A 19,809-nucleotide genomic window follows, 5' to 3' on the forward strand; every position below is an offset into this window, starting at 1 on the left:
CCTGCTTACAGAACCTGTGATCAGTGCGATGACAACTGGGGCTGCCACCCATGTTGTGACTTCACAAGTCAAATATCTCTTGGGAATGAAAATGCCATATATATCTGGACCACTTGGATTCTTTTATGTGAGTTTTTCCCTATGTCTTTGTTCATATATTTTGGGTGTGTGTTTCACATAGTAAAATTTGGTTAATTACAATGCTGAGATTTTTGTTTTAAAGCAAATTGGGCTTAAATAAAATCTTTTAGGATATTTTTAATGTGATTAAGGGTATGAAACTAATTAGTAAAACCTACTAATTTGGGGAGCAATTCTTTGTAATAAACAATTAAATACGGTATAATTTGGGAACATGGTTGGAAAAAAATAGCTTGGATTTTTCTGTGACCAGATATGTTGCTAACTTCTAATGGAAGCCAACTACCAGGCTTGTGGCCCAGTGTAACAACAGTACACCTTACCACATTCTTTCCATATTGTGAACCCTGGTATAGATCAAATCAGAGGCTTGGTCAAAATTCGGGTCTGGAGTCCCAATAGCAGACAATCAGTTATTAAAAGTCACTTGAACCTGAGAGAGGAACATGTGTCCAGTTTCAACATATTATCCTAATAATTCCCCATTCTTGGTCTCTTTTTGAAGCTGACCTGAAATCTATGACTGCTCAGGAAGTCACATCCTATTGGAGTTCTATAAGAAAATCAATGTCTTGTTAATGAAGTTGAGAGCAACCAGACTTCATTTTATTTAATTTTATATTGTAGAGGAGGAAAAGTATATTTTCCTTCTATCCTTGAGGAGCTGGGGCTCCTGTAACAAAAGACTAACAAGAGAAAAACAAACAAGTTTATTAGCATGTATATTTCATATACACATGGGAGAAACTCTGGGATTAGTAACTCAAAAGAAGTGGCTAGGGGTTTCCCCGGTGGTGCAGTGGTTGAGAGTCCGCCTGCCGATGCAGGGCACCCGGGTTCGTGCCCCGGTGCGGGAAGATCCCACATGCCGCAGAGCAGCTGGGCCTATGAGCCATGGCCGCTGAGCCTGCGTGTCCGGAGCTTGTGCTCTGCAATGGGAGAGGCCACAACAGTGAGAGGCCCTAGTACCCCCAAAAAAAAAAAAAAAAAAAAAAAAGGGGTTTGTCTTTTGTTTCCTTGTTTCCATTGTTTCTTGTGGGAAGTCAGCTGTTTTCCTTCTTGTTGTTCCATGAATATAATCTGTTGTTTTCTTCTAATTACTTTTAAGATTTTTACTTTTTATTTGGTTTTCAACAGATTATGATGTTTTAGGTGAGGTCTTCTTTGAAATGATTCTGTTTAGAGTTTGCTGAGCTTGTTGGATCTATAGGATGGTGCCTTTAATCAATCTAGGAAAACTCCCACATCTTTAAATACCACTTCAGTTAAAACAAAGGAATAAGAGTTGGGGGAAGTAAGTTATGAGAAGATGACCATGAAAAATACAGTGAAGATTTATTATGCAGATTTAAATCGGTGCCTTCTCCATTGGTAAGAATCTCTTGTGATTTAGTCATCTTTTTCTTCCTGGTACTGAGAGGAAGACACCCTTGCAAACAGAGATTTTCTATATAAATGTAAATTTCTCTATGAAAGGGTAACTTACACTGTTCTCAGAGGTTCCCTGTGTCTGCTGTTTCTCAAAATAATGAGCTAAAAATAATTCTTAAACCAAAGAGGCATATTTTGGAGTGGCATATTCTGGTCTCATACAATGTAATGTTCTATACTGAATTACATTAATGTTTTATAATGGGAGTATTCCCATTCTTAATATTCTTGCTCTTAATCAAGGAATGGCTGAATAGTAGCTCCATATATATAAGTTTAATAAATTATCTAATTCCCATTATTGAGGTGGTTTGTGGTATTTCACAATTATACACAGCTCATTGAAGATTTGTTTTATTCCTATGTTCTAGTTTGCATCCCTGATGATTTCATTGAGATCAATTCCTAGTTATGGAATCACTGGATTAAAGTATTTTTGCCAAATATCAATCTGAAAAGCTGTACCAATTAATATTTACTCTCATCATTGTCAACTCTGATTATTACTATTTTTAAAATTTGCCATTTTGTTATGTGAAAAATAGTATCACGTTTCTGTTTGTGTGTTTCTTTGATTAGTTAGTAAAGTAGTTAATATAGATAGTAATTGGCAACACAAAGCTGGAAGCTTGTTCTGAATTTTTGCTATTTAGATAATATCTTGCTCAGTGATTCATTCATTATAAGAAAGCATAAAACTAAAACAAGAACACTGGAAGTGGAAACAATATAATTCCAAGCTCTAAATCAAACAAAAGTAGACCAAAATAGCTGTAAGTTATCAGGTGACTGGCTGAGTTAAAACTTTTGGTGATGCCAGGTGTGCACCAACAGAACCAAATCAGTACTAGATTGTGTCCTGATCTCCTGGCTGGGAACAGCATGCTTGTCTGTGCATGAGCAGTGTAAAGAAATGCGTGCAGGTTACAGGTTGGCTACTTCAGTCATATTCACATTACACAAATAATCATTCCTCTTTTCACTAGTGCTAAAAGAGTCTGGATAGCTGGATATGAGAACATTTGGTCTTTCAGCTCGTTTCTCTGGTGGAAATGTGCATAAAATGCTACATTGAAGTGCTTTGTGTATGATTTTTTAAATTTTGTTTTCTTGGAAGGTAAACTGCAAGCTACTTTTTCTTTGCCTTGTAGATCAGACACTTTAATGTGACTTTTGGGGGTCTTTTGTAAGTTCTCATACTGAAACGTAATCAGATTTAGAAATATTGTTAGATGGCTGATTAAATTTGCATTACTCAGTTGGTGGAAGTTGGTATGCTTTGTGTAGATGGAAAACAAAGAAAAGTTGCTCTTGCTTTTCAAAGTCTCAGAGCCCTGCACTGTTAGGCACCTAGGTAAGAATGATGCTTTGGTTCTTGCCAAGGTTTCAAAATTAATGCTGATATTGCAATGTCAAAAATTGTGATCTGAGCATTAGATTAAGAAATAGATTTTGCATCATGCATAGGTCACACTGGGACATTTGGAAGGTGTGCTTTGGTGTAGTTAGGCTAAAAATGAATCTGATGATAAAGTAAATCTGAACTTGCCCATGGATCATTTAGGTGGGATGTGAAGGAGGAGAGCTGAACTCAGCACAGAGGTATAGAACAGAGGACAAAATAGAGGTCTTGATCATCAGGTCAAAGAACCTAGAGAGTGATTTAACATATTTTTGGATTTTTTATGCTTCTAAGTTCTCAAAACTGTTATATCCTTTATGAAAGCTACTCAGGCTGATGAAGGATAAAGAATGTTACTGATATTCCTTGGAACATAAATTAATATCTAGAATATTTGAGACTCCTATACAATGAGCCAGTCACCACTCCCAAGAGTCTCAGCTGGAACACTCAAATTTCCTAAAACAATTCAGAATTGGCCAATCAAAATGTGCATTAATTAATTCCAGTAATAGCAGTGCTTCTGGTCAACTTTGAGAGAAAACATAGCCTTTTGTCTTTATCCTGTTCTTAGGTCACTGCATATTGAGGTATCTTCCATCTGCCACTGCAATGGTTTCTACAGTGTCTTCTTCCTGGTGGATGCCTGATTCTGTTCTACTAAGAGAATCTAATTCTCTAGTTTGATTAGCTAAAATCTCTCTCTCTTTGGTTACTTAGGGCTGGCAGATGTTCTTGCTTCCATGGAACATTTTAAAGGATTAATTTGAATCAGATAAGGTTAGTGTTACATGCTCAGTTCTTCCCTCTCAGATTATAGAACAGACTTCCAATAGATCCTTTTTTTTTGACTTATAGTTGATTTACATTGTTTCAGGTGTGATTCTTTTTCAGATTCTTTTCCATTAAGGTTATTACAACGTATTAAATATGGTTTCCTGTGTTATACAGTCAGGTCCTTATTGTTTACCTGTTTTATATATAGTACTGTTTAATCTGTTAATCCCAGATTCCTAATTTATCCCTCCCCCCCCATTCTCTTTCCCCTTTGGAAACCGTAATTTTGTTTTCTATGTCAGTGCACTTTAAAAAGTGCTATATAAGTAATAAATACCAATCCTTTTCCTCTCTAGAGGACTGTTAATCAGGTAAGCAAATCTAAATAATAAAACAAAATTATATCTTTTTTTCAACTTACAAATAAAGATGATTCCAAAATTTATAAAACATAAAAAAATATCTGCTATTAATGAGGGTTAGTCATCAGAAGTAAAGAAATGCTATGTTTTTTATTTTATTTTTATTTTAAAATAATTCCATCTATTCAGCTCATTCCCCCCCAACCAGTTATAAACCCATTTATTAAATTATAAACAGTTCTGCAATATATTGTAAAACAAGCAGAAGCAATAATATTATGTGTCACTTCTGTCTTTGGATCCTGACTCACCAGTTAAATCATTTTATTCCTGTGTTCTCAAATTAAATTTTTTTTTCTATTTTGTTATATTTTTTAGCTTTATTTTTTAGACCCCTCATATAAGTGGTATCATAAAGTATTTGTCTTTCTCTGTCTGACTTATTTCACTTAGCATAATACCCTCAAAATCCATCCATGTTGTTGCAAATGGCAAAATTTCACTTTTTTGCATGTGTGGCTGAGTAATATTCCATTGTATATATATGGTATATATATATACACACCACATCTTCTTTATTCATTCATCTATTGATGAACGCTTAGGTTGCTTCCATCTCTTGACTAATGTAAACAATATTGCTGTGAACATTGGGGTACATGTATCTTTTTGAATTAGCATTTTCATTTTGGGGGATTAATACCCAGAAGTGGACTTGCTGGATCATATGGTAGTTCTATTTTTAGTTTTTTTGAGAAACCACCATACTGATTTCCATAGTGGCTGCACCAAGCTACATTCCCACTAACAGTGCACTAGGGTTCCCTTTTGAGAGATTTTTATAAAAAGAAAAATAATTTTGAAGTTTATTTTAATACTCATTAGAAGGCAAATTCTCTAATTGATAAAACCAAAATCTAGAGAAAATGTCTCACTATGTGAATTTGTGAAGCCTTAAAAGCTTCTGGAGAAGGCAATCAGAGAGCAGGAAGATAGCAGGTCAAGACCAAATAAATTTTTTTATCAAATTTAAATTTTTGACTGATAGTTGGTCCCACACAGATAACAGGGAAAAGGTTAATTATTCTTGTCAATACAAAAATTGATTTTTTTATACTGAGAAATGATGATGTATCTTTTTATTAGACAGGACATTTCCCCCCAAAAGGTACAATAAAACAACAATTTCTAGCTTATATTAGCAAATGTGAATTTCTTTGAGGTGGCATCAGCGTCTCAGCCTGTAGCAGTCTATGATAAATTTGGCAAAGCTATTTTCACTGGCATGGCTTTATATGAGAACTCTTCTAAATAATTCTGTACATTAAAGCCAAGAGCACAAGACAAGCTTGGCAATATATTCACCTACCCTTTTTGGGAAGTTTTTATTTCCTTTTTTAAAATTGAGGAGTTTCAGAACCAGAAAGCAATTTCATTCCCACTCCCATCCCTGAAGTGCAAGCAAAGCACTTTTCTCGTTTGGGTAGCTCTGAAGGCTACAAAGCAGGAACCAAGAAGATTAACAAACTGGGCTAGAAACATCAGAAGGAAATCAAAGCCAATGAAACATTTTCTTCCATAGAGAATGAGATCACAATTAAAAATGTACAAATGAGGCTTATATGTGAAAAAATCTACTTTGAAGAACACAGGCTCTCTGGGATTTCTGAATCAAGAACATGCTTTGGTAGTTTATGACAGCCCACATTTTCTCTGCAGTTATTGTGATATTTCTGTTGTGAATTGTAAGGACGTTCAATACACCCTGAAAAATGGACAGAATAAATTGAAGGGGAGAGAAAAGGAATGTTAATCTGCAGCTTGAATCAATCAGGGATATAGGGGAGAGAAAATGTGGCAGGTTTAATTTGGATATGAAACAATTATATGAGAATTTGTAACAAAGGTTACTTTAAAATTCTAAATCAGAAGGCAAATATTTTAACAATTCAATTATCTTGGGCTAAGCTCTCCATCCCCTGCAATTCACTGAAAAATGCATCAGCACAAAATCCAGTTGCTTAAGTAATTCAAATTAAACTTGGTTTTCTAAACAAGGGATGGCTGGACGCCACTTGGGCCTTGGCATGCTTGATTGTGTGTTTGGTGCAAGTGAGTTTTGTGCACCCAAGCTGTCTCTAGCTGTTTAACATACCATACTTCCCCTAGATCACATTTTGGTTGGAGACTTAAAGTATCCCTTAAAACAGTAGTTTATTGGGATAAATTTCCAGTGTAAGAAGCAGTTATTGATCAGAAATATGCATATAAAATGATGTAAAGAATAATAGAATGCTGTAATTTTTTTCTTCCTTTTGGGGTTGTGTTTGTATTCATGAAAACACAGACTATGTTTGAGCTTTAAACTTATTATTAGTCTTGTTTTTCTATTAGTGTGTGCTACTTTGGGAAATAGAGCAATTAGGGGAGCTTGATCTTAACAATAACCATTCTAAATTGTTTAAAGATATGTAGGCAAAGTTTATAGGAGACATCAAATTCTGAAGACCAGAGAGAACTTGTGCCAACATCAATTTTGGAATGATCATAAATGGCTTTAATGGTCCCTGAGCAGGAATCTAGATCTGCTTATGTAGAATTCAAATATAGTCAAGTTGGGGACTTCCTGGCTGGGCAGTTGTTGAGACTCTGTTCTTCCACTGTAGGGAGCATGGGTTTGATCCCTGCTCAGGGAACTAAGATCCTGAATGCTGCATGGCACGGCCAAAAAAAAAAACATAAAAAAAGAAAAAGACAAATATAATCAAGTTGAAAGCAAATTGGGGCAGGGAGAGGATGTGCCTGGGCAATTGTGGCTCATGTTTGAAGGCTCCAAGGATGTGAAAGCTACCTTAAAAAACAAAAGCCATGGGCTTCCCTGGTGGTGCAGTGGTTGAGAGTCCACCTGCCAATGCAGGGGACACGGGTTTGTGCCCCGGTACAGGAAGATCCCACATGCCATGGAGCGGCAGGGCCCGTCAGCCATGGCCGCTGAGCCTGCGCGTCCGGAGCCTGTGCTCCACAGCGGGAGAGGCCACAACAGTGAGAGGCCCACGTACCGGAAAAACAAAAAACAAACAACAAAAAACAAAACAAAAGCCAGGGCCCGCAGCAGACTTCAGTCTCATCTGAAAAGTGGGAGAGTTGAACTAAATGTGAGGCTTCAAAACCAGAAATATTCAACAGAATAATCTACACGTGGATGGGAAAAGATTAGTGTTCATCCTTGATTCAAGAGTTTAAGAACCACTATAATGGATTTACTCAACAGATGTTAGTTGACCACCTCATAGATGATGAGAATACAGTTGAGAAATAACATCCCTGTTCTCATGGAGTTTTATTGAAATGCTGAGGCAGAAGCGATGTGAAGTAGGAAGGGAGGAGAAAAATTGGTGAACAAGATAATCTCAGATAGTGTTAAAGAAGGAAACCAGGCAGTGTAATTGAAGCAGATAATGTGATAGAGTGAAGAAGTGATTATGCTCACCTTATATTAATTAATTAAATGAGTCACTGCATATAGGTTGTCTAGCCTAGTGCCTAGAAATGTTAGTTCCCCCACTCTTCTGGAAAGTGATGAATTTTAAACAATCTCTCCTGTTCTTTCCATCCCAGTCTGCCCTCCCACCATATGTTTGTGGTAAGGATAATATAAAAATTTCTCTCCATTCGAGGTGGAGAGAAGGAACTAAGGTGATTGCACTGTATAGATACAAGTATACTTTCACCAAATGTGTATATATTAAAAAAAAGACAGTCATGGTTCCTGTGCTCACAGTTTTTAGAATAAAGTTGGAAGGCATTATTGCTTCCCTTGGATTGACTTGATTCTGCTGCTGGTGTTAAAGGCACAAGGCAGCAGGTGGGTAGAGCTTGTTTGTCTGAGAAGCAGATAGATGCCATTGAATCCCATCACTAACAAACAAAATCAAAGACTCGATGCTCCATGATAGTCTCTCTTTCAAAGGGTGGCATCTCCCCTCCATATATCCTAAGGGAAAAAGGAAGCACTGGGGAAGTTTGGAAAAATTGTTTGCTGGACTGAAAGAAGAGAATAGTGTGTGAGGCATTGGTGAATGTGTTGCTCTAGGGTTCAGAGAACCTGAGTCACAGTCTTGACTCTGTCACTCACAAGCCAAGTCTTCTAGGATAAGGTAAGTTACAAATCTTTGGAGCCTTGTTTTCTACATCTGTAGAATGAGTACATTCAACTGGTTGATTTCTAAGGTCTTTCTAGCTCTGACAAGTGCATTCTAAATACTGCCTTTGTTAGGCACTGTAGTTGAAATCCTTACCACAGCTATCCACCATGCCTATTTATCTGTGACAGGTGCTTAATCAGTTGGCTGTCTCTCTTAATGGTACTAATTGTTTAGTCACTGTTACTAAAAGCTTTCTGTTTAGTTTCATTTTGTGTTTTATCTTGGTTACTTTTATCTTTGTTAACTTGAAGAGGAAGGAATTTACTAGGGTATATAGGGAACTCCAAAGGCAAAAGCTGTGAGTCCCTTTGTCCTCTGTATTGCTAGGGCTGCCATGACAAACTGTATAGACTGGGTGGCTTAAAAAATAGAAATGTAGTTTCTCACAGTTCTGAATGCTGGAAGTCAAAAATCAAGATGCCAGTACGGCTGGTTTGCTCTGAGGCTTCTCTACTTTGTTTGTATATGACCACCCTCCTGCCTCTTCACATGTTAGCACCTCTTTGCATGTGCATTCCTGGTGTCTCTCTGTCTGTCTTAAGCTCTTCTTTATATAAAGACACCAGTCAGATTGGATTAGGGCCCACCCTAACAACATCATTTTAACTTAATTACCTCTTTAAAGGCCCTGTCTCCAAATATTATTAGTCACATTATGAGGTATTGAGGATTTGGGCTTTAACATATGAATTTTAGGGAAACACAACCAAGTCCATAACACCCTCCTTGAATTGTCTCAGCAGTGAGAAGCATTTTACTTGGTAACTGTGTTTGTAGCCTATGGCTACTGTAATAAATTACCATAAACATAGTAACAACACACAAAAATTTATTCTCTCATTTAAAGAGGCCAGAAGTCCAAAATCAAGGTGTCACCAGGGCCACACATGCTCTGGAGGTTCTAGGGGAGAATCATTCCTTGTCTTCTAGCTTCTGGTAGCTCCAGGCATTCCTTGGCTTGTGGCTGCATCACACAAAACTGTGCCTCTGTCACCAGATGGCCTTCCCCTCTCTGTGTGTGTCTGATCCTCTTCTGTCTCCTATAAGGGTACAGGTCACTGGATTTTAGACAAATGTCTATGCACAAATTATGCCAAATGTGTTTTCAGACCAAAGTCTGAATACATGGTAACAAGCATGTATGAATGTTACCGTTTTTCTGGAGATATTCCTGGATTTGTGGTTGATGACTGACACAAAGTCATATATTGGGAGTTAAGATTCATAGATTTCAGATCAGTACTTAATACCTACCATAAAGTAGTGTACTGTCAGATTTATTAAATATTGTTGGTTATACTATCACTTTGTTGTTTCTCTAGTGAAACACAAACTTATTTTTCTCTGAGCACAGGTGTTTCTATGCAGGGCCTTCTTTAGAACTTCAGTAAAGTTGTACAATGAGAAACTATTGAATGGGTATGACCGTGGAAACTATTAAAAGGGTATGACCTCCTTTTTTCTTAATTAAATCCTGAATATGAGGTTTCTTTTAGCTTTGGATTTTGCTTCATTCTTATAAAAATGGAGTGATTTAACATCTGATTATTTAGATCAAATAACATATATCAAAGATGGATTACTTGAGATTTACTGTAATAATAGGTTTAAAATTTAGATCAATGTCTTGTACAAGTAGAACCTTAATAAACATGTTGAGTGAGAGTGCTTCTCCAAATAATAGCAGTAGCCATGTCATGATGGGACCTCCAGGTTTCCAGGGGCTACCTCAGAAAGATGGTGCAGTATTAGGACGTGAGCTCACCTCTCCTTACAGAAACATCAAAATCACAACTAACTGCTGAACAGCCATCAACAAAAAAATGCTGGAACCTAACACAAAGAATATCCTACATCCAAAGAAAAAGGAGAAACCACAATGAAACAGTTGGAGGGGCATAACTGTGATAAAATCAAATCCCATACCTATTGGGTAGGTGACCCACAAACTGGAAAATAATTATACCACAAAAGTTCTCCCACATGAGTGAAAGTTCTGAGCCCCATATCAGGCTCCCCAACCTGGGGGTCTAGCAATGGGAGGAGGAGCCCCCAGAGAATCTGGCTTTGAAGTCCAGTGGGGTTTGATTGGAGGAATTCCACAGGACTGGGGGAAACAGAAACTCCACTCTTGGAAGGTGCATACAAGGTCTCATGTGTACCAGGACATGGTGAAAAAAGCAGTGACCTCATAAGAGCCTGGTTCAGACTTAGCTCATAGAATTGGAGGGTCTCCTGTGGAGGCAGGGGGTGGTTGTGACTCACTGAAGGGACAAATACATTGGCAGTGGTAGTTTTGGGGAGTACTCACTGGCATGAGCACCCCTGGAGGCTGCCATTTTTCCACCAAGAGGGGGCCCCACCCAATAGCCTGTAGGCTCCAGTGCTGGGACACCTCAGGCCAAACAACCAACAGGGCAGCAACACAGCCCCACTCATCAGCAGACAGGGTGCTTAAAGTCTTCCTGAGCCCACAGCTTCCTGCTAAACACATCCTTTGACACAGCCCTGCTCACCAGAGGGACAAGACCCAGTTCCACAAACCAGTGGGCAGAAACATGTCCCTCCCATCAGGAAGTCTACACAAGTCTGTTAGACAGCCTCACCCACCAAGGGGCAGACAGCCGAAGCAAGAAGACCTATAGTCCTGCAGCCTGTGGAATGGAAACCACAGTCACAGAAAGTTAGACAAAATAAGCTAGCAGAGGAATATGTTCCAGATGAAGGAACAAGATAAAACCCCAGAAGAACAACTAAGTGAAGTGGAGATAGGCAATCAACCCAAAAAAGAATTCAGAGTAATGATAGTAAAGATATCCAAGATCTCAGAAGAAGAATGGAGGCACAGATTGAGAAGATATAAGAAATGTTTAACAAAGAGCTAGAAAAAATAAAGAGCAAACAAACAGAGATGAACAATACAATAACTGAAATGAAAAATACACTAGAAGGAATCAAAAGCAGAATAACTAAGGCAGAAGAATGGATAAGTGATCTGGAAGACAGAATGGTGGAAATCACTGTTGTGGAAGAGAATAAAGGAAAAAGAATGAAAAGAAACAAGGACAGTCTAAGAGACCTCTGGGAAAAGAGTAAAGTCACTGACATTTGCATGGCAGGGGTCCCAGAAAGAGAAGAGAGAGAGAAAAGACCTGAGAAAATAATTGAAGAGATAATAGATGAAAACTCCCCAAACATGGGAAAGGAAACAGTCACCCAAGTCCAAGAAGCACAGAAAGTCCTAGACAGGAAAAACCCATGGAGGAACATGTCAAGACACAGAGTAATCAAACTGACAAAACTTAGAAACAAAGAAAAAATGTTAGAAGCATCAAGGGGAAAAGCAACATAACAAACAAGCGAGTTCCCATAAGGTCATCAGCTGATTTCTCAGCAGAAATTCTGCAGTCCAGAAGGGAGTGGCATTATATATTTAAAATGATGAAAGGGACGAACCTACAACCAAGAATACTTTACCCAGCAAGACTCTCATTCAGATTCGATGGAGAATCAAAAGTATTACAGAAAAGAAGAAGCTAAGAGAATTCATCACCACCAGACCAGCTTTGCAACAAATGCTAAAGGAACTTCTCTATGTGGAAAAGAAAAGGCCACAACTATTAAAAGAAAAATACAAATGGAAAAGCACACCAGTAAAGGCAAACATACAGTAAAGGTAGGAAATCATCCACACACAAATATATCAAAACCAGCAATTGTGCAACAAGGAGAGCACAAATGCAGGATATTGGAAGTGCATTTGAAAATAAAAGACAAGCAACTTAAAAGAATCTTGTTTATTTATAGACTACTGTATCAAAACCTCATGATAACTGCAAACCAAAAATCTACAAGAGAAACACACACAAAAAAGTAAAAGGAATCCAAACACAGCACTAAACTTGTTAACAAATCACAAGAGAACAAAAGAGGAAGGGAAGAAAAAGACCTACAAGAACAAATCCAAAACGATTAAGAAAATGGCAGTAAGAATATACAAAATTGAGGCTTCCCTGGTGGCGCAGTGGTTGAGAGTCTGCCTGCCGTTGCAGGGGACACAGGCTGGTGCCCCGGTCCGGGAAGATCACACATGCCGCGGAGTGGCTGGGCCCGTGAGCCATGGCCGCTGAGCCTGCACGTCTGAAGCCTGTGCTCCACAATGGGAGAGGCCACAACAGTGAGAGGCCCGTTTACCGCAAAAAAAAAAAAAAAAAAAAAAAAAAAGAATATACAAAATCGGTAATTCCCTTAAATGTAAATGGATTAAATGTTCCAACCAAGACATAGACTGGCTGAATGGATACAAAAACAAGACCCATATATATGCTGTGTACAAGAGACCCACTTCAGATCTAGGGACACATAGAGACTGAAAGTGGGGGATGGAAAAAGTTATTCCATGATAATGGAAATCAAAAGAAAGCTTGAGTGGCAATATTATTATCAGACAAAATAGACTTTAAAATAAAGACTGTTACAAGAGACAAAGAAGGGCACTACAAAGTGATCAAGGGATCAATCCAAGAAGAAGATATGACAATTGTAAATATATGTGCACCCGACATAGGAGAACCTCAATATATAAGGCAAATAAAACAGGCATAAAAGGAGAAATCAACAGAAACACAATAATAGTGGGGAACTTTAACACCCCACTCTCATCAATGGACAGATCATCCAGACAGAAAATCAATAAGGAAACACAGGCCTTAAATGACACATTAGACCAGATGGACTTTATTGATATGTGTAAAACATTCCACCCAAAAGCAGCAGAATACACATTCTTCTCAAGTGCACATGGAACATTCTTCAGGATTGATCACATGCTGGGCCAGAAAGTGAGCCATGGTAAATTTAAGAAAATTGAAATCATATCAAGCATCTTTTGTAACCACAATCCTATGAGTTAGAAACCAACTACAAGGCAACAACTGTAAAAAAAACACAAACATGTGGAGGATAAACAATATGCTACTGAACAACCAATGGATCACTGAAGAAATCAAAGAAGAAATTAAAAAAAAAAAAACCTAGAGACAAATAACAATGAAAACACAATGATCCCAAACCTAAGGGATGCAGCAAAAGCAATTCTTTTTAAAATTAATTTATTTATTAATTTTAATTTTAATTTTTTTATTGGAGTAAAATTGCTTAACAATACTGTGTTAGTTATTGCTATACAATGAAGTGAAACAGCTATATGTATACCTATAACCCCTCTCTCTTGGACTTCCCTCACACCTCCCCATCCCACCCACCTAAGTCATCACAGAGCACCCAACTGAGCTCCCTATGCTATACAGCTGGTTCCCACTAGCTATCTATTTTACACAAAGTAGTGTATTTATGTTAAACCTAATATCCCAGTTCATCCCACCCTCCCCTTAACCCCCATGTCCACATGTCCATTCTCTATGTCTACATCTCTATTCCTGCCCTACAAATAAGTTTATCTGTACCATTTTTCTAGATTCCACGTATATGCATTAATATACAATATTTGTTTTTCTCTTTCTGGCTTACTTCACTCTGTATGACAGACTCTAGGTCCATCCATATCTCTACAAATGATCCACTTTCCTTCCTTTTCATGGCTGAGTAATATTCCATTGTATATATGTGCCACATCATCTTCATCCATTCATCTATTGTTGGACATTTAGGTTGTTTCCATGTCCTGGCTATTGTAAATAATGCTGCAATGAACATTGTGGTACATGTATATTTTTGTATTATGGTTTTCTCAGGGTATATGCCCAGTAGTGGGGTTGCTGTGTCATATGGTAGTTCTATTTTTAGTTTTTTAAGGAACATCCACAATGTTCTTCATAGTGGCTGTATCAATTTACATTCCCACCAACAGTGCAAAAGGGTTCACTTTTCTCCATATCCTCTCCAGCATTTGTTGTTTGTAGATTTTTTGATGATGGATGTTCTGAGCAGTGTTAGGTGATACTTCATTGTATCATTCATCACTAATTATTAGAGATTTGCATGTCTAATAATTAGTGATGTTGAGCATCTTTTCATTTGCCTCTTGGCCATATGTATGTCTTCTTTGGTGAAATGTCTATTTAGGTCTTCTGCCCATTTTTTGATTGGGTTGTTTGTTTTTTTGGTATTGAGCTCCATGAGCTGTTTCTATATTTTTGAGATTAATCCTTTGTCTGTTGCTTCATTTGCAAATATTTTCTCCCATTCTGAGGGTTGTCTTTTCATCTTGTTTATGGTTTCCTTTGCTGTGCAAAAGCTTTTAAGGTTCATTAGGTCCCATTTGTTTATTTTCATTTTCATTACTATAGGACGTGGGTCAAAAAAAGGATCTTGCTGTGGTTTATGTCAAAGTGTTTTTCCTATGTTTTCCTCTAAGATTTTTAAGTATCCAGTCTTACATTTAGGTCTTTAATCCATTTGGAGTTTATTTTTGTGTATGGTGTTAGGGAGTGTTCTAATATCATTCTTTTACATGTAGCTGTCCAGTTTTCCCAGGACCACTTATTGAAGAGGCTGTCTTTTCTCCATTGTATGTTCTTACCTCCTTTGTCATAAATCAGGTGACCATTAGTGTGTGGGTTTATCTCTGGCTTTCTATCCTGTTCCATTGATCTATATTTCTGTTTTTTTGCCAGAACTAATTGTCTTGATTACTATAGCTTTGTAGTGTAGTTTGAAGTTGGGGAGCCTGATTCCTCCAGCTCTGTTTTTTTCTTTTCTCAAGAGTGCTTTGGATATTTGGGGTCTTTTGTGTTACCATAAATATTGTTAAATTTTTTGCTCTAATTCTGTGAAGAATGCCATTGGTAGTTTGATAGGGATTGCACTGAATCTGTAGATTGCTTTGGGTAGTATAGTCATTTTTACAATATTGATTCTTCCAAACCAAGAACATGGTATATTTCTCCACCTGTTAGTGTCATTTTGATTTCTTTCATCAGTGTTTTATAGTTTTCTGCATATAGGTCTTTTCTCTCCTTATGTAGGTTTATTCCTAAGTATTTTATTCTTTTTGTTGTGATGGTAAATATGATTGTTCCTTAATTTATCTTTCTGATTTTTCATTATTAGTGTATAGGAATGTGAGAGATTTCTGTGCATTAATTTTGTATCCTGCAACCTTACCAAATTCATTGATTAGCTCTAGTAGTTTTCTTGTGGCATCTTTAAGATTATCTATGTATAGTATCCTGTCATCTGCAAACAGTGACAGTTTTACTTCTTCTTTTCCAAATTGTATTCCTTTGTTTCTTTTTCTTCTCTGATTGCCATGGCTAGGACTTCCAAAACTATATTGAGTAATAGTGATGAGAGTGGATACCCTTGACTTGTTCCTGATCTTAGAGGAAATACTTTCAGTATTTCACCACTGAGAATGATATTTGCTGTGGGTTTGTCATGTATGGCCTTTATTATGTTTAGGTAGCTTCCCTCTATGTCCATTTTCTGGAGAGTTTTCATCATAAATGGGTGTTTAATTTTGTCGAAAGCTTTTTCTGCATGTATTGAGATGATCATATGGTTTTTATTCTTCATTTTGTTAATATAATGTATCACATTGATTGATTTGTGTATATTGAAGAATCCTTGCATTCCTGGGATAAACCCCACTCCATCATGGTCTATGATCCTTTTACTGTGTTGTTGGATTTTGTTTGCTCGTATTTTGTTCAGGATTTTTGCATCTATGTTCATCAGAGTTACTAGCCTCTAATTTTCTTTTTTTGTGATATCTTTGTCTGGTTTTGCTATCAGCGTGATGGTAGCTTCATAGAAAGAACTTTTAAGTGTTCCTCCCTCTGCAATTTTTTTGCAAGAGTTTGAGGAGGATAGGTGTTACCTCTTCTCTAAATGTTTGATAGAATTCACCTGTGAAGCCATGTGGTCCTGGAATTTTGTTTGTTGGAAGACTTTTAATCAGTTTCAATTTCAATACTTGTGATAGGTCTGTTTATATTTTCTAATTCTTCCTGTTTCAGTCTTGGAAAATTGTACCTTTCCAATAATTTGTCCATTTCTTCCAAGTTGTCCATTTTATTTGCATATATTATTTGTAGTAGTTTCTTATGATCCTTTCTATTTCTGTGGTATCTGTTGTAATTTCTCCTTTTCCATTTCTAATTTTATTGATTTGAGTCCTGTCCATTTGTTTTTCTTGATGAATGTGGCTAAAGTTTTATCAGTTTTTTTTATCTTCTCAAAAAACCCACTTTTAATTTTATTTATCCATGCTATTGTTTTCTTCATTTCTATTTCATTTATTTCTGTTCTGATATTTATGATTTCTTTCCTTCTACTGATTTTGGGTTTTCTTCTTTGTTCTCTAGTTGCTTTAGGTGTAATGTTAGACTGTTTATTTGAGATTTTTCTTGTTTCTTGAGGTGAGATTGAATTGATATAAACTTCCATCTTAGAACTGCTTTTGTTGCATTGCATAGGTTTTGGGTTGTCTTGTTTTTGTTGTCATTTGTTTCCATGTATTTTTAAAAATTCTTCTTTGATTTCTTCAGTGATCTCTTGGTTATTTAGTAGTGCACTCTTCAGCCTCCATGTTTTTGTGTTTTCTACATTTTTTTTTTTTCTGGTAATTGATTGCAAGTCTCACAGCAGGTGGTCAGAAAAGATGCTTGATACAATTTCAATTTTCTTAAATTTTCTGAGGCTTGATTTGTGACCCAAGGTGTGATCTATCCTGGAGAATGTTCCATGTGGTCTTGAGAAGTGTATTCTGCCACCTTCAGGTGGAATGTCCTATAAATATTAGTTAAATCTATCTGTTCTATTGTGTCATTTAAAGCTTGTGTTTCCTCATTTGTTTCTGTGTGGATGATCTGTCCATTGGTGTAAGTGGGGTGTTAAAGTCCCCGACTATTATTGTGTTACTGTCAATTTCCCTTCTTATGGTTGTTAGAATTTGCCTTATGTACTGAGGTGCTCCTATGTTTGGTGCATAAATATTTATATTTGTTATAACTTCTTCTTGGATTGACCCCTTGATCATTGTGTAGTGTCCTTCCTTTTCTCTTGTAACAGTATTTTGGTGTCTATTTTTTCTGATATGAATATTGATACTCCAGCTTTCTTTTGATTTCCATTTGCATGGAATATCTTTGTCCATCCCCTCACTTTCAGTCTGTATGTGTCCCTAGGTCTGAAGTGGGTCTCTTGTAAGCAGCATCAATATGGATTTTGTTTTTGTATCCATTCAGCCAGTCTGTGTCTTTCTGTTGGAGCATTTAATCCATTTACATTCAAGGTTATTATCAATATGTATGTTCTTTTTTGGTGTTTTTTTCTTCTCTAGTGTTTCCTGCCTAGAGAAATTCCTTTAGCATTTGTTATAAAGCTGGTTTGGTGGTGCTGAATTCTCTTACCTTCTGCTTGTCTGTAAAGCTTTTGATTTCTCCATCAAATCACAATGAGATCCTTGCTGGACAGAGTAATCTTGTCTGTAGTTTTTTCTCTTTCATCACTTTAAGTATACCCTGCCACTCCCTTATGGCCTGCAGAGTTTCTGCTGAAAAATCAGCTGATAACCTTATGGGGATTCCTTTGTATGTTATTTTTTGCTTTTCCCTTGCTGCTTTTAATATTTTCCTTTGAATTTAAGTTTTGTTAGTTTGATTAATATGTGTTTTGGTGTGTTTCTCCTAGGGTTTTTCCTGTATGGGACTCACTGCACTTCCTGGCCTTATTTCCTTTCCCATGTTAGGGAAGTTTTCCACTATAATCCCTTCAAAAATTTTCTCATACCCTTTCTTTTTCTCTTCTTCTTCTGGGACCCCTATAATTCAAATATTGTTTAGTTGACTGTTGTCCCAGAAGTCTCTGAGATTGTCTTCAATTATTTTTATTCTTTTTTCTTTAATCGTTCCTCAGCAGTTATTTACACCATTCTGTCTTCCAGCTCACTTATTTGTTCTTCTCCCTCAGTTATTCTGTTATTGATTCCTTCTAGTGTAGTTTTCATTTCATTTATTGTGTTGTTTGCCTCTGTTTGTTTGTTCTTTAGTTCTTCTAAATCTTTATTAAACATTTCTTTTATTTTCTTAATCCATACCTCCATTCTATTTCTGAGGTTCTGGATCATGTTTACTATCATTACCCTGAATTCTTTTTCAAGAATTTTGCCCATTTCCTCTTCATTTATTTGGTCTTGTAGGTTTTTACCTTGCTCCTTCATCTGTATCATATTTTTTTTGTCATCTCATTTTTTTATTGATTGGTTGAATTGTGTTCCTGTCTTACTGGTTGTTTGGCCTAAGGCATCCAGACTGTTGGGTAGAGCTGGGTCTCAGTGCCAAGATGAGGATCTCCAGGAGACCTCACTGTGATGAATATTCCCTGTGGTCTGAGGTTCTCTGTTAGTCCAATGGTTCAGACTCAGAGCTCTCACTGCAGGAGCTCTGGCCTAACCCCCAGCTCACATCCCAAGATCCCTCAAGCCATGCAGCGTTGAGAAAAAACAAAAAAAAAGGAGCAGAAAATAGCAAAAAGTAAAAATTAAGATTAGAAAAATAACAGATATGTTAGAAAGATAAAAAATAAAAATACAGATGAAACAACAACTGGAAGGTAAAACAGAACCACAATAGTGAAAAAGAGGAGAAAAAAAAAAAAAACCAGAAAAGGCTTTCACTGTGTGTGGCCGGGACTTAGGAAGGGGCTGGGTTTAGGTGGTGGGGGGAGCCTATGCTTCGGATGCACGGCTAAGGGGGCTAGGGGTTTGGGCTTCTGCTCAGTGTAGCATGAGGCATCCAGCAGTGTTTCTGGCGTTGGAGGGTGGAGGACCAGGTCCAGGACCCCAGCAGGCTCACTGGGCCTGAATGGGTGGGGGAAATACCTGCAGTGCTTCCCCTGATTCCCTGGCCCCAGAGGGTCGCCCCATCCACCTCTCCTCCTTTTCCCCCCTCCCTCCCTCCTACATCCCTAGGACCCCTGAAGCTGGATTAGGTGGTGGGTGGAGCCTATGCTTCGGATGCACGGCTAAGGGGGCTAGGGGTTTGGGCTTCTGCTCAGTGTAGCATGAGGCATCCAGCAGTGTTTCTGGCGTTGGAGGGTGGAGGACCAGGTCCAGGACCCCAGCAGGCTCACTGGGCCTGAATGGGTGGGGGAAATACCTGCAGTGCTTCCCCTGATTCCCTGGCCCCAGAGGGTCGCCCCATCCACCTCTCCTCCTTTTCCCCCCTCCCTCCCTCCTACATCCCTAGGACCCCTGAAGCTGGAGGTGGCCTCAAAGGGCAGAGGACCAGGCCTGGAAACCCAGCAGGCTTTCCAGAGCCCAAGCGAGTGTAGGAAGTGCCCTCCATGCCTTCCTTGATCCTCAGATCCCAGACGGCTTCTCCCCGTCTGCCTCTCCTCTTCTCCCCTGCCTCCCTCCTACTTCCCTAGGATGAACGTGGCCTGGAGGGGGCCTCAGAGGGCAAGTGATCCGGCCTGGGAGCCTGGAAAACTTCTCAGGTCTGAGTGGGCAGGTAAAAGGCCTGCTGAA

The 19,809-nt window shown here is 38.0% G+C and overlaps 1 protein-coding gene across 1 annotated transcript in view; it reads left to right on the forward strand.

The window, feature by feature from the left end:
* Positions 1-19,809, forward strand: part of SLC26A7 (solute carrier family 26 member 7) — a 182,103-nt gene that overhangs the window by 81,814 nt on the left and 80,480 nt on the right. The window contains exon 5 of the mRNA XM_007457342.1: positions 1-127. Within this exon, the coding sequence (XP_007457404.1) occupies positions 1-127 (127 nt within the window). The remainder of the gene's footprint in view (positions 128-19,809) is intronic.

This window comes from Lipotes vexillifer, unplaced genomic scaffold (assembly GCF_000442215.2).
Source record: "Lipotes vexillifer unplaced genomic scaffold, Lipotes_vexillifer_v1.1 scaffold174, whole genome shotgun sequence".
Classification (NCBI taxonomy): domain Eukaryota; kingdom Metazoa; phylum Chordata; class Mammalia; order Artiodactyla; family Lipotidae; genus Lipotes; species Lipotes vexillifer.